General features: G+C 36.2%; 2 protein-coding genes across 3 annotated transcripts; both read right to left on the reverse strand.

The window, feature by feature from the left end:
- Nucleotides 1-2,236: 2,236 nt before the first annotated feature.
- On the reverse strand, nucleotides 2,237-4,676 carry LOC121246605 (ferritin-3, chloroplastic-like). 2 transcript variants are annotated; one of them, XM_041144791.1, is made up of 9 exons: nucleotides 4,495-4,675; nucleotides 4,214-4,461; nucleotides 4,000-4,083; nucleotides 3,834-3,894; nucleotides 3,615-3,702; nucleotides 2,924-2,985; nucleotides 2,736-2,801; nucleotides 2,571-2,634; nucleotides 2,237-2,442 (listed from the first exon to the last, which is right to left on the reverse strand). In XM_041144791.1, exons 1-9 carry the CDS (start codon nucleotides 4,552-4,554, stop codon nucleotides 2,396-2,398), a joined length of 780 nt encoding a protein of 259 aa, XP_041000725.1. In that variant the 5' UTR covers nucleotides 4,555-4,675; the 3' UTR covers nucleotides 2,237-2,395. The 2 variants fall into 2 exon arrangements, with proteins under 2 accessions (XP_041000725.1, XP_041000724.1); XM_041144790.1 differs by having other exon boundaries at nucleotides 4,214-4,676.
- Nucleotides 4,677-10,959: 6,283 nt separating this feature from the next.
- LOC121246607 (LOB domain-containing protein 12-like) lies at nucleotides 10,960-11,754 on the reverse strand. The gene is made up of 2 exons (XM_041144793.1): nucleotides 11,551-11,754; nucleotides 10,960-11,310 (listed from the first exon to the last, which is right to left on the reverse strand). The coding sequence occupies exons 1-2, from the start codon at nucleotides 11,704-11,706 to the stop codon at nucleotides 10,960-10,962; spliced, it is 507 nt and encodes a 168-aa protein (XP_041000727.1). The 5' UTR covers nucleotides 11,707-11,754.
- Between the last annotated feature and the right edge of the window lie 1,840 nt (nucleotides 11,755-13,594).

Consider the following 13,594-nt stretch of genomic DNA (forward strand, 5'->3'; position numbering starts at 1 on the left):
ATTTTAATTATATTTTATTTAACTTTTAATTTTATCTTAATTCATCTTATTTTATCCCAAAAAATAAACAAAACCTTAGTCTACATACAGTATAATTATATTTAAAAAAAAATTATAATAATATTTTTTTTAAAATGATATTTTTTTCTTTTTACCTTCATTTATCAATGATCTCACTCAAGATTATAAATAAAATTTCTCAAAAGAGAGAATAAAAGAAAAAAAAACATCATTTATATATTAATTAAAATAATATCCTCTCATACCATTCTCCTTTCCTCGCCTCCTTGTATTTACAATAATTTTAGAATATCCTTTTAAAATTACAATAATATTATTTTTAAAATTACTTTTTATTTTTATTTATAATCTTGAATAGGAGATTACGTGTGCTATTTTATTAATAAAAGATGATAAAAAGGAAAATATATCATTTTAAAAAAAATATTATTATAATTTTTATTTTTATTTTAAACATAATTATATGAATTTATATGAATAATTTCTATTTGAAAACTATATATGAATTAACTCTTCTAAAAAATTAAAGAAGAGATCATATTCATCTCATACTATTCTCTTTGTATTTTCAGGCCCAAACTAATGGATGGGCCTCTTGTGATCCAAAAACAGAAATGAAACTGGGCTATTGTTGGTAGTAGCCCCAAAGCTTTCCTAATCTGCTTGACATCCTTGTATTTTGAGGCCTAAACAATTAGCCTTTTGTGATCCAAAAATAGAAATGAAACTGGGCTCTTGGTTGTAGTTTAGGCTCAAGAGATGTTTATTTTCCCATACAGCCCAAGAACACCTTCCAGCATGTTATTAAGGTTTTTGGGACACTGCAACTTCGGTCTTCGTTACCTAGCGGTTTTCACTTCTCAGGGAGGTAGAGCAAGCAACCGAGGCTCGTCCTCCACTTCCTCGGTGATCTCCAGCCAGGGTCACAAAGCCAGAAATAGTTCGTTCTCCTTTCTTAACCATCCGTTCTCTTAAATTGAAGTCAATGTTATTAGTTCTGTTCCATGAAATTTAACTGGGTCGTTCAATATAGGATATGGCATCTAATGCATATCTCTATAATCTTGAATGTGGTCAATACAAAAATCAAACAAAAATCTGTAGCATATTTGATTAGTTCATCTCGTTAATATATTAAGCTCGTTTATTTAAAAATAAAAAGTGGAATGACGAGAAGTTTAGTATTAGTATTTATTTGTACTCTTCTTTGGGTGGGAAGTTGGTTATCCAATTTCCGTAAGGTCTTGATAAATTAAGCAGAGTGATCAATCATACAAAGAAAAACTAGGTGGAGATATCTGCACTTGTGCTGGACTTAATTTTTCTCAATCATGTACTTATAATTGGGTGCTATTTTCCTTTTTGAATCGAAGTAAAAAAATTTCCTTTTTCTTCACACGCTATATATATGTATATATGTATATATATATATATATATATATTTATTTAACACTTTAGTCCTGAAAACATCATGCTTGTTGAACAGCAAAATTCCACCTGGATCTGAAGCAACCGGTAATTTCTCCAACCTATCAGTGAGAGTTCTCTCAGTCTTTCCACTCCAGCGCTTAGAAACATAGACCCAGAACTTGAAACAGTCTTCATGTGGCAGTTGGGGTCTTGAACTTTTCCCAAACCTTCCAAAGCTGGCAGTAATCATCAACAGAGGGACTGCTTTTAACATTGAAAACCTTTGAGAAAGAAAAGAGTAGCTTCTGATAATAGTATTTTTCCAAAAATAGTCCGATTGAGGGAGGTCATCGCTGGTGAGGGAGTTCGGGGTGATGAGAAGAAATCAACCTAGGGGTGAGGGAGTGGGAGAAGCATTTCGTCGGGTGAGGGCAGTCCTAGGTGAACCGTGACATGGTGTGTGGTGTGTTGTTTTAAACTGGAGGATGAATAGATTTGTTGTTAATTTGTACTAGCTTAGCTCAGACCCTTTCAACAGAAGATGCTGAATATCCATCGGATTTTTCTTTATCATAACCATGAAGACCGAGTTGATGAGAGAGGATCTAAAGAACGAGAGAGAGCGCGCACTGATGAGAGAGAATATGTACATTTAGAAAAAGAGTAAACAATTATTTTAAATCTGCCGTAACATGAACGATTGAAATACAACTGTATATAGAAGAACAGAAAAAATAAATAGGTTGGTTGATCATAAAAGCATTGAAGGAAGGAGTAGTCACCGTGGGGTGAAATTCAAGTAAGATGTCTAAAATAAGTCCACGTGCATTCGCCAAATTGTAAGCAGGCCCAGCATTCTTAATTATACAACTAACAACATTAAAAGACATCGATAGAATACTCCACAAAACACTAAAAACCTGAAAGAAACAAAACAGAGTCACCATCAAGCAGCAATTGCATCCTACTTCCCCTCTTCATGAAGCAACATCTGATCAAAGTGCCAGACTCCTGAAAATCCACGAACCAACCAGTTTAGAAGCAGAAGAGTTTACGTGTAAGATTTAGGTCATAAGAGGGTGGGTGAAAAGGAGGAGTTGGAAATAAGTGAAAAATGAAGTGGACTTGGGGATCCCTACCATGTCCTTTGCCAACTCTTCTCAACTGAGCAACATATTCCGACATTTTCTTGATGGCTTCCACCTATCGTCAGGCCAAAAAAAAGAATAAAACAACGGTCGATTCCCATATTCTTCTGAAGAAACAAATTTCAAACAGAAAAAGGAAGAGAGTATTTTGTTTACCTGCTCACTTAAAAACTCGCTGTCAACAAAATCCGCCAACTGCACGTCATTGTTCCCCTCAGCCACCTATTAATCAAAGTTATGAGCATGAATACAAATTGCATTCAAATTGTCTTAAACAAAACAAAACGAAGTGACTAAATAACTCGAACAAAATGCACAATGAAGAGTAAGGACAGATGTACTACAGTGTGTAAATTGAGGAGCTTTTCATTTGTAAGCTTCTCTAAAGCCAATGCAAGCTCCATGGCTGAATCAAGAAAATAGACAGCATTAGTGCTAGTTTAAAAAAAACCCAATTTTCGTAAAGATTTGGTGGATTTGGATAGACAATACAGATAAAATGAGTTATTTTGTTGAAAGTTGAATAAAATATTATTATTTTATAATTGTTTAGTATTATTTTTATTTTAGAATTTGAAAAAATTGAATTATTTATTATATTTTTATATGAAAATTTAGAAAAGTTGTAACGATGAAATGAGATTTGATAAGATTGAGATGTTTTGTGGATCCAAAACCATCAAATCATTAGATGCATGTACACAACTTCGCTGTCACGTAAACAAACCAAAGCAACAAATCAGTTCATAACTTGGTGGAGATTGAATAATGTCACATATTGCCTAGAAGATTACATGGTGTTAATTCATCAAGTCCGCTGTATCAAAACTCCATCCCTTTCTCACAAGCATATTCTCTATAGGGTGCTACGACTCAAATGAGTACGACAATTTCACTCAAGAAAACATCTATCATAAAAATAGCATGTAGCACTAATTTCAAATTTAATTGTAGAATGCACATGGATTAGAAAAATCTAAGTTTGGTTGAGTTCTTAAAACAAAAAAGAGGGACCAATGAAACATTGAGACTTACCATATAACGCATCTCCCTTCTCTTGATGATCGTATTCAGAAGGTGGCATTACTATAGACAGAAGTTTCACTCTTCCACCTCGTTTGTTCTGAGCATTTTAAAAACAAACAAAAACCGCAAGTCGGATTTAACCAGAAAGGAAACCAAAACGAAAAAACGAAATCAAAGAATGCAAAGTATCAATATGAACATAAGCTTTAAGTGCTATGTGCCAGGCACCTGATATTCCATCAATTTCTCCGCATGTTCCCTTTCTTCTTCACTCGATTCCTCGAAAAACCTATTCAAAACAAAAACGTATAACCCAGATAACAAAAATAAGGAATAGAAAAATACAAACAAAACTTTAGTGTTTAAGAGCAAAGAATGAAACAAGAAAAATTACTTGGCAAGACCCTTCAGCGCAATGTTGTCCCTATCGAAGTAAGCGAACATGGCATGGTAAACATAGGAGACATTGTATTCCACACTGTCATTACAACAAACAAAAAGATAACAAATCACAAATAGCCACAATCGCAATAGACGAAACCAACCCGTGAATTGACAAACTTAACACGATTAAACCTTTTTCTTTTTGTAAAGAAGGAAAAACATACTTTATCTGCTCATTAACAGCGGCCTCGCTCTCGTCCAAGTACTTCTGGCGAGCGAGGGAGACTTGTGGGGCGGTGGGGACGAGGTCGAGCTCCTTCTTGACCTCTTCGAAGGGCTCGAAAACGACACCGGTGAGGGACCGGTTGTTCGCACCCTTTGAAGCCGAACAGACGGAAAAGCCACTTTCTTTCTTGGCTGGAGAAAAGCGGAGGCTTGAAACCAAAGAAGCGGAAGAGTCGAGAGTGGAAAACGAATATGAAGACTGGGATGAAACAGAGGAAAATAGAGACTCGCCACGAGGAGGCTTGAAAAGAGAGAAAGCAGGGGTAGCCCTGAGCATCATGGTGTTTCAGGAACAGAGAGGATCAGAGAATGAAGATTAGAGGATGGAATATCTGTTTCAAGAATAAGAGGAAATGGGAGAAAATGGGAGAGGCGGCGAGGAGAGGAGAGGAGTGGCGAAGTAAGATCGGCATGGGGGTACTGTATTTATAGGAACAGCTGAAGAGGGGTGTGGACGAGTGACACATGGACGGATGAGAGTGAGAGATGGAAGTGGGCGCGTGGCCGCCTCGTGGTCCTTATCTGGAATCCCAGGGAAATATCTGGAATTTTGTGTCGGCAAATTGCTGCCAAAATTTTCTTACTTTCGCTGTTATTTTACCCTTTATAATGAGTTTAGTGGGAGACCTTTGTAGTCTTATCTTCCCTTTATAATGAGTTTAGTGGCAGACCTTCTTGTCTTGTACAGCCTTTTAACCTTTTCCAAGGATTAAACGAGAGAGAGCATGCATGAACAGAGCAAAAATGCTTGAATATAAACCTAATGTAGAAGTGAGACTCTCTGTTTCTAGAGAAAGCACTGACCCAGTACTGTCCTTTCATTCCTATTAAAACCCATTTAATTACCCCTCTCTTATGGGCGGGAGATAATCCAATCTGAAAGTGGCACGCAGTTTAATTACGAGAGCTGTTATGGGGGGTTTTGCAGAGCTTGTGGATGAAGAAAGAAAGACAACTGCTACCGAGTAGCGAGTAACCAACTGTGGGTCTTTTTAAATTGGGGTTGAAAGTTTATACGAAAGGTTTTTGAAGTTAACTTCATTGTAATAAATGAGAAACTTCTAAGTTAAGGTCTAAACTGCTGATTGAACCGATCGGACGGCGATGCTCATGTCAAGGGTCATTTGATTTGTTGTTATGGAGTTTTTAATTTTTCTATTAAGGTTTTGAGTCAAGATGGCAGGGCCACCAGTTTGAGTTCAAGCCCACCCATATATACAGTCGGCAGAGCTTTATCCATGGCCCAAAAGGATTATTTGACAGAATATGTGATGTAATCCTTCTATTGGGCCGAGGCTCACACAGAATAGAAATTAAGAACCTTCCAAGAAAAAAAAAAAAAAAAGAAGTTCATTTCTGTTGGTTTAAGCTTTGAACACAAGATTTAATTTTTCCTGTTATAAGGAAAACGTGCAAAACACCTGGCGAGGACCACGATGACAATTTCGCCGACTAATGACATCAAATGTCTTATTAGCACTTTCGTGAGCATTATTTGCTTAAATTGAAGCAATAGGAAAATATATATATATATATATATATAATGTAGTACCCACGCCCAACTAACAATGGAAACAAAAACAATTGGATCTTATTAGGCAACAACGATGAATGGCCCTTTTTTTTCCCCGGCTACGAATCTTCATCGACACGATGCTCATTTAATGTCCGCCTTGAAGAACGTAACTCATGTTTTTCCGTCTAAAGTGGTGAAGATGTCTGTTTTTTTCCATAGTTTATTTATCTCTGATAGATTCATTGAAACCAAAACAATTAACAAGTGTCTTCCCCGGCCTAGTTTTAATTATGATCTCATGGCCTAGCTAGTTCCTAGACCCTAGGGTTTCAAAACATGTACTGTACTTGTGTATATATATATATATATATATATATATATATATATATATATAATATGTATATGGTGAGAAATTAAAGGCCAATATTGCTCGGGGCACTCATTCCCCCATGACGTTGCTTGTCGGGCAACCCACACTAATCGAATTAATTGGTCAATTGGTTATATATTAACGTGTGTGTATATATATATAAATATGTAGCAATCAAATTAATTAATAGGATATTTAATCAAAGAAGTAAATGTCTCGATCTACAAGGATCCATATATATATATATGGAAAAGTGTTAAGGTATATGTAGAGACTGGTTTTGAAGTTGAAAAAGTGTTTACTAAAAGTTGGCGACATCGCTCGACATACCGCTTGAGTGAAGCTCAAGTCCGAGAGTCTCGTTCGACATTTCACTCGAGCGAGACAAGTGTTCATTCGACCCTCGCTTGACACTCCGTTCAAGCCAATGTTCATTTGGTTGTTCGCTCAAGACGCACTTGATACGTCGCTTGAGCGAAGTACGCAATTTTGCTAGATTAGGGTTTCCAGTGCCACTCACTATATATATGTCATATTAGACTTGTATTGGACGATCTCAAGTATTTTTTTAGAGAGAACAATTGTCTAATGGTTGTATATTGTGTGAGAGAGCAAAACGTCCTAGATAGTGTGAGTTGAGATTGAGTGATTGTAATCTCCTCTGGTTAATAAGATTTCTGCAGCTCTGTGAACATAGACAAGTTGCCGAATCACGTATATTATGTGTCGTGTTATTGATTGTGTTGCTTTTTTCTTTATTTGTCATCGTTGATGTGTATTTGCATAACATTTCACAACAGAAAGGAGTGCCCCAATAATGTCACAGCCTAACAACAATATATATATAGTTATAACTTGTTATAGATCGTGTTGTATAATGGAAGCTAGCTGGGATCTGCTTGTTTTTAATAAGAGACAAACGTATAGCGGAAAGAGAGCTGTTTTATGTTGGAAGACTAGGAAATTATAGAAGCTTGGAATCATGTCATGATGAGCAATTAATGCGCGCAAGAGATTGGCCGACAAATTTTGATACTAGATAGATATGAAAAAGACAGATTATAGTTTAGATTAACTCTATTAAAATTTGGAATTTGTGGCGGTGCATGAAGAAAACATGTTTGTCTCTTTTCAGACACAAATGCCAGATCTAAAAAATTTGGTAGTAGCGAGTCCGGTGATTTGGTGCGTGTGGTGAAAAGAGCTGTCTAAAGGGGTGGCGCGTGAGGACCACTCACGGTGATTTTTGTAAAACCGCCACTTTTCTCCAAATGATTTGTGACTTAGGAGTCTGTTTGTGCTGCGCATGTCTCTTAGGAGTTGTTGAAAATTGTAGATCTGTCTTTTTCGACTTTGAATGAAGTAAAATAAAACTAAGCAAAAAGAATTACCTTAATAGACAAGGTTGGTGGATTGAGGAAGAAGTGGAAGGAGATGGAGGAGGAGGAGGTCGAGGCCTCCTCCTCCTCTAATGAAAATTAGATTTGGAACCTTAATTTTTTAAGAGATTGAGAGGAGAAAGGAGAGACGGTTGATTTCTTCCATACTAAGATCTGATCTCTCGAAATGGAATTCATTTTTAACATCCCTACAAATTAACATATGTTGTCCGGACCTTAATCATTCAATTCTTGATCGGGAGCTCTCTTAATTCGATAATTTCTGATTATGATCATATATATATAATTTAACATAAATATTGATGCTGAATTAGTAGGCTGTATATAATTTAATAAAAATATTGATTTGTCAATCCAATGACAACTAATCATATGTGTATATATATATATATACACGACGTACTATTATATATATATATAGAGAGAGAGGACCAGATTATATCATAAGGTTATGGTCATTGGATTATATATATCTACATACCTGCGTACATCATGATCATGTGTATGACAGTATATATGTTAGAAGACACTGGTCAAGCTACAGAAGCTACAGGTCGTATTGCACAAACTTCATCAGAATGACTACAAGTCGTTGCTCATAACTGCCTCCACTCATAACTGTCTCCAGCACTCACCTAGTATATTCCTCAGTAAATATTCTCCAGCTAGCAATAGGACAAATCGTGGTGTATAGTTAGTTACTGATTCTTTTCCATTTGTTGGATATAAAGCAGCCATTTCGGACACTTGTAAAACAGAAGAATATTTTCATTAAGGAAGATTGCAATTCTCCTTCTCCATCAACTTGCTCTCTACTTCTTCACATTTTTTTTTTTTGTCTTCTTTCATGGTATCAGAGAGCCAGTGAGAGCTCTTTTTCATGGAGAAAACCAACCCTCTTCCTCCACCCACCAACCCTCATCTTCCACCACCTACCTTTCCTCACTTTCATTCAGACAAACCCACAAACACCTTGTCCCGCTACCTTAATCTCAATGATCCATCCAATCCCTTCCGTTTAGACCATGGTGAAACCCAGCTCTTACGCTAGTTTCTGATCCCCTCACCTTTGACAACTATGAAACTTGGTCCCGTACTATGCGTTGTGCTCTTCGCGCGAAGAATAAACTTGGATTCATCACTGGCTTGATTCTTAAGCCCACTGATCCTTCGGATCCCCTACTCGAACTATGAGAACGTTGTAATGATATGCTCATTTCTTGGCTTCAGAACTCAATCACCCTTCAATTCAATCTAGTGTTATTTTTGTGGATAATGCCATGGAGATGTGGCTGGACCTACAAGACCGTTTCTCTCAACAGAACGGCCCACGCATCTATCAACTAAAGAAAGCCTTAGCTAGCCTTCTACAAGACCACGACACAGTGAGCATCTACTATGGTAAGCTAAAAACTCTCTGGGATGAACTTTTGATTTATGACCCTCTACCTATTTGTAACTGTGGCTCAATGAAAAACCTACTAGACCGATACCAACGGGACTGTGTACTCCAATTTCTCATGGAGTTACATGATTCTTACTCTCAAGCCCGTGACCAAATAATGTTGCTAGACCCACTACCACCTCTTACCAAGGTTTTTTCACTCATCCAACAGCAAGAACGACATCATCTCATAACCCAACCCCATCCTCCAACCTCTAAATCAATGGCCTTAGCTACTCAAAGACCCTTTTCCACTCCCAAGTTTTCCCTTAAACTTAACCCTTCTTACAAGAAAGATAGACCTTACTGCACTCATTGCAAGATCACTGGCCATACCTTCGAAAAATGTTTCAAAATTGGTAATGCAGAAATCCCTGTCTGCACCCACTGCCACTTATTTGGTCATACTGTTGAAAAGTGCTATAAGTTGCACGGTTATCCCCCAGGCCATAAATTCCATTCAAAACCTCAGCACTTCAATGCTCTTGCAAATCAGGCTGCACTCTCTTTTGATTCTGCCTCAAACAATGCTGGTGACAAAAATGTGTGTTTAACTAAGCTGCAATACCAGCAACGTCTAGCTTTGCTCCAACAAAAGACCTCTCCATTGCAGCTTCTGCTTCCCACTCAAGCATGCAGCATTCAGCTCCATCTTCTAAGATGTTTGGTACATCCATTTGCCTCAACACACACACACACACACACTTAGTTCACCTTGGATTCTTGACACAGGTGCCACAGACCATATGGTCTGCAGCACTTCTTTTTTTACCACCATCACCTCACATGTTTCATATTCAGTCACACTTTCAAATGGGAGTTCAGCTGCTGTTACTCATATTGGTACCATTCATCTAACCAGTACAATTATTTTGAAAGATGTTCTTTGTGTACCCTCATTTTCTTTCAATTTAATTTCTGCCACTAAGCTGGCCACGTCTCTCACTTGTTGCTTGTTTTTCTTCTCCACTTGTTGTATATAATAGTATTAATGCGACAATTTATTCGATGATGTACGTAAAAAGATGGGGGCATGCCTTATCAAAGACGACGGTGTGTTTTGCCGTTTAAAACTTTAAAGAAACGAAGACCCGAATTACCAACCTATGCGATATACATGGCCGGGCTTTGGTTTCAGATCAGTAAATTCTGAGGCCGGCCCCTTACATGATGCGTACAAATTAGTACTCATGATGAGAAATTTAGTTAATTAGTTGTTCGATTCCAACTCATGAAGGCTTTTTCTGTCCTTTTTCCTTGGTTTTATATACAATTAGAAGATGATTTGTCTTTATTGCACGATCAAAGAGCTGCAATCGCTGTTGAAACAGCCACGCACTAATTATACGTACGTGCTAGATGAGAACAGTCCCTGATGATCTACATGATCATGTACGTGTTAATTAAGAATATTATCGTTTATCAATTATATAATATCCCCAAGGACATGGTCGACCATATATATATATATATATGTATATATATATATATATATATATATATATATATATAAGTACTACTTATTAGAAGAACTCATCTGTCGAGTAGTACTCATGTAATTAGATTGTTTTGAAAAGCCAACGACCCCGGCCTCAGCATTCACTCATAAATAAATAAACCAGGAGCACCTTAATTTATAGCTAGCTAGCTACGTTTATTAACAAGTTACCGATCAGAATACTTGTTAACTTCACTATATAGTTTCACATGCTAGAGTTGACTCCATTACCTTCCTCTCCCGTTTCAAGTTATCTTCCAACGTCTAAATAATATAGAACAGTGGTTTTTGTTTTTTAACCAAAAAAAAGTACAAAATAGCACTCCCTCCTCCCTCGTGCATACATATATACATATATATACATGATGGGTGTATATATAAATTGTGCTTGTGTAGATCAATAGCATTACTCAATTAATAATAGACCAAAACCCCAAAACATGAGAACCATATTTTATTAAGAAACCATGTCAGGTCGAAATATGCTCTCTTTTTTGAAAGAGTCATGAATTACAGTACCGCTAGATGAGTCAAAATTACTGTACTGAGGGATCAGGTTGTCGTGGAGAAAATATGATTTGTCATGATCATCTTCGTCTATCAGCTGGGTTGGCAACACTGGCCCTTGCTGCATCTGGATACATAGTATCTCTGCTTGAGCCACTGCTAGCTGCATTTGAAGCTGAGAGACCTGGTTTTGCAGGTAAGATATCGCTCCAACACACCCATAAACAGGGTCTCTCACTCTTGCGTTTGCCTCGTAAACTAGACTGCTCACAGCGTCTGCTCTCTGTTGAACCGGAAGCTCCTGCTCGACATCATAATTGTCATAAACAAAGTCTAATCATGACCCAAAAGAGATTACTGGAGACTTGGCTTGGTTCTGATCAGAACGAAGAGAAGCTAGAAAGGGTCAAGAAAGATCGATCTAAGAAACTTGTTCCCATTTCTACTTTCTTCCAATTTTCATATATAGCACTTTAGAGACCGAAGGCCAGGAAGCACGTACAAATTACAGAAAGGAGAGAGAGACAGAGACAGAGATCACCTGCAACATTTTGCTAACGTTGCTAGCACCGAAGACCTTGTGAACAATGGCAAACTTGTGGGGGTCATCGGGGGGGAAGTAAGGAGCGAAAACGCAGTCTTTGGCACACCGGCGCCTTAGCAACTTGCAGGAAGCGCATGGGGAATTTCCGCCCATTGTTGTTTCTGAATAGCTGTTGAGGGCTCTAGCCGGTAAAAAGAATAAGCCAGAATACAACTTAATTGGAGAGAATGAGATTGGAGTCATGTGAATATTTATAATAGCTAAGAGCATCCTGGTTGGCTTGTCATGTGCCAAGCTAATAAGAAGGTTGGTTAAAATTTACATAATTAATATAAAAAACATCTTACATTGAATTGGATAAATCTGAAATAATTTAAACTTTTGTTACGGTGGTTGACCAAATATGAAGAACCATAATTGATTCACCAAACATTAAAATACTAATTTCTCACTCCAAACAAACATTAAAATATTAGTTTCTCATTCCAAACAAAAATACTATTTAGTTTGTAATTAATAAATTTAGATAGAATTTTAAATGAGTTTAATCAAATATTTTTTATTATTAGCATTAATTGACTTTTGAAAATATGATTTTTTAAATATTAATTTAATTAGAATATAATTATTATTAACATTTAATTGGTAGAGATACAAAATATGATAAAAATAAATTAAATAAAAAATTATTAAATTAATAATATTTTAATATTATATAGAGAGTGAATGGATAATCTAATATGGGATTGAATTTAAATAGAATAGATAAATGTAAAAAAGTGTAATATTGACAAAATTTTAAAGATAAATTTAATCAAGCCAATATAGATGCTCTAAGAATGCGGTGTGAGCCAAGTGTGCCATAGATCAAACACAGTATTAGAGTACGTACTCTTTAATTAATTAAGAACTTTATGTATTTTTTTAATAAAAAAAAATGCGTTTATTATTAATAATTCTATTTCAATAGAACAATATCGATCATTGGGTTCTCAAGAAGATTCTTGAGTACCCAAGAACTTTATAGATCGGCAAACGGGCACACTATAGCTTTTAGAAGTGAGCGGTATATAATTCCAGAGGATTCTTAAGGGCAGCCAAGTAATTCTCTAAACATAATGGCACCTCCTCTTATTGATATTGTCAATATATAGAGAAATGATTTGTATAAATTTTAAATAGACAAATTACATATAAGACATTGTAAAAAAGAAGATCTCACCTAAAAAAAATATAAAAATTCACCTTTTTTTTTAAACAAAAACATATCACTTTGTATTCATTGATAAAGATTGTTGACAATATATCTCCTGTCCTTTTCTAAGACTTGAGTAATACAATTAGGAAAATCTTCTATCTATATCTGTTCAAAATCTAACTTTAAAGCATTTTTTGCCAATATGTGTGCTACCTCATTTGAGCTTCTATGTATAAATTGCACTTTTCAATCAGTCCTATTCTTGATTATCTTCTACCACCATCCCATAGTATGCAAAATCTTCATTATCTTCATTAATGGCCTTAATGACAACCTAAGCATCACCTTTAAACACTACACTGCAAAAATTAAGATCATTACAGATCTCCATAGCTCTCTAGAGGACTAGACTCTCTATTATTGCCACTTGTTGTACATGATGTCTTTCACCACAAATCGCTGCTAATACTTCCCCATGCTCCTCTCTTATAATTATTTCAATCTCCATCTTTTTCTCCTTTTGATCCAAAGCTGCATTCCAATTGGCTTTTACATAATTTTTCCTCGGTTTCTTCCATCCCACTTGCCTCACAGCAACTACATTTGGTTGTTTCCTGCTTATTAGGCTCTAAGCTCTTTGAAGCTCTTTCACCTCTTCCCTTGCAATGCTTACAACTTGCCCAGATTTTTTAAAATTATCTTAAAAAATAAGTTGGTTTCTTTTTGTCCACAGACCCCTCATCACATCTGTTGTTTCTTCTAGTTCAGCTTTTGACATTTTGATCATCAATTTTCCCCAAAGGTCCAGTAAGTCATCTTCATCAGTGCACCATTTTTGAGTTT

This window comes from Juglans microcarpa x Juglans regia, chromosome 1S, assembly GCF_004785595.1.
Source record: "Juglans microcarpa x Juglans regia isolate MS1-56 chromosome 1S, Jm3101_v1.0, whole genome shotgun sequence".
NCBI lineage: Eukaryota > Viridiplantae > Streptophyta > Magnoliopsida > Fagales > Juglandaceae > Juglans > Juglans microcarpa x Juglans regia.

Excerpts from the sequence above, each read along its gene's own strand:
- LOC121246607 (XM_041144793.1), bottom strand. The coding sequence starts at position 11,706 with ATGGGCGGAAATTCCCCATGCGCTTCCTGCAAGTTGCTAAGGCGCCGG. Across the intron at positions 11,311-11,550 it reads ACGTTAGCAAAATGTTGCAG|GAGCTTCCGGTTCAACAGAG; the intron begins GTGATCTCTGTC and ends GATGTCGAGCAG.
- LOC121246605 (XM_041144790.1), bottom strand. The coding sequence starts at position 4,554 with ATGATGCTCAGGGCTACCCCTGCTTTCTCTCTTTTCAAGCCTCCTCGT. Across the intron at positions 3,895-3,999 it reads GCGCTGAAGGGTCTTGCCAA|GTTTTTCGAGGAATCGAGTG; the intron begins GTAATTTTTCTT and ends TGTTTTGAATAG. Across the intron at positions 2,986-3,614 it reads GAAGGGAGATGCGTTATATG|CCATGGAGCTTGCATTGGCT; the intron begins GTAAGTCTCAAT and ends TTCTTGATTCAG.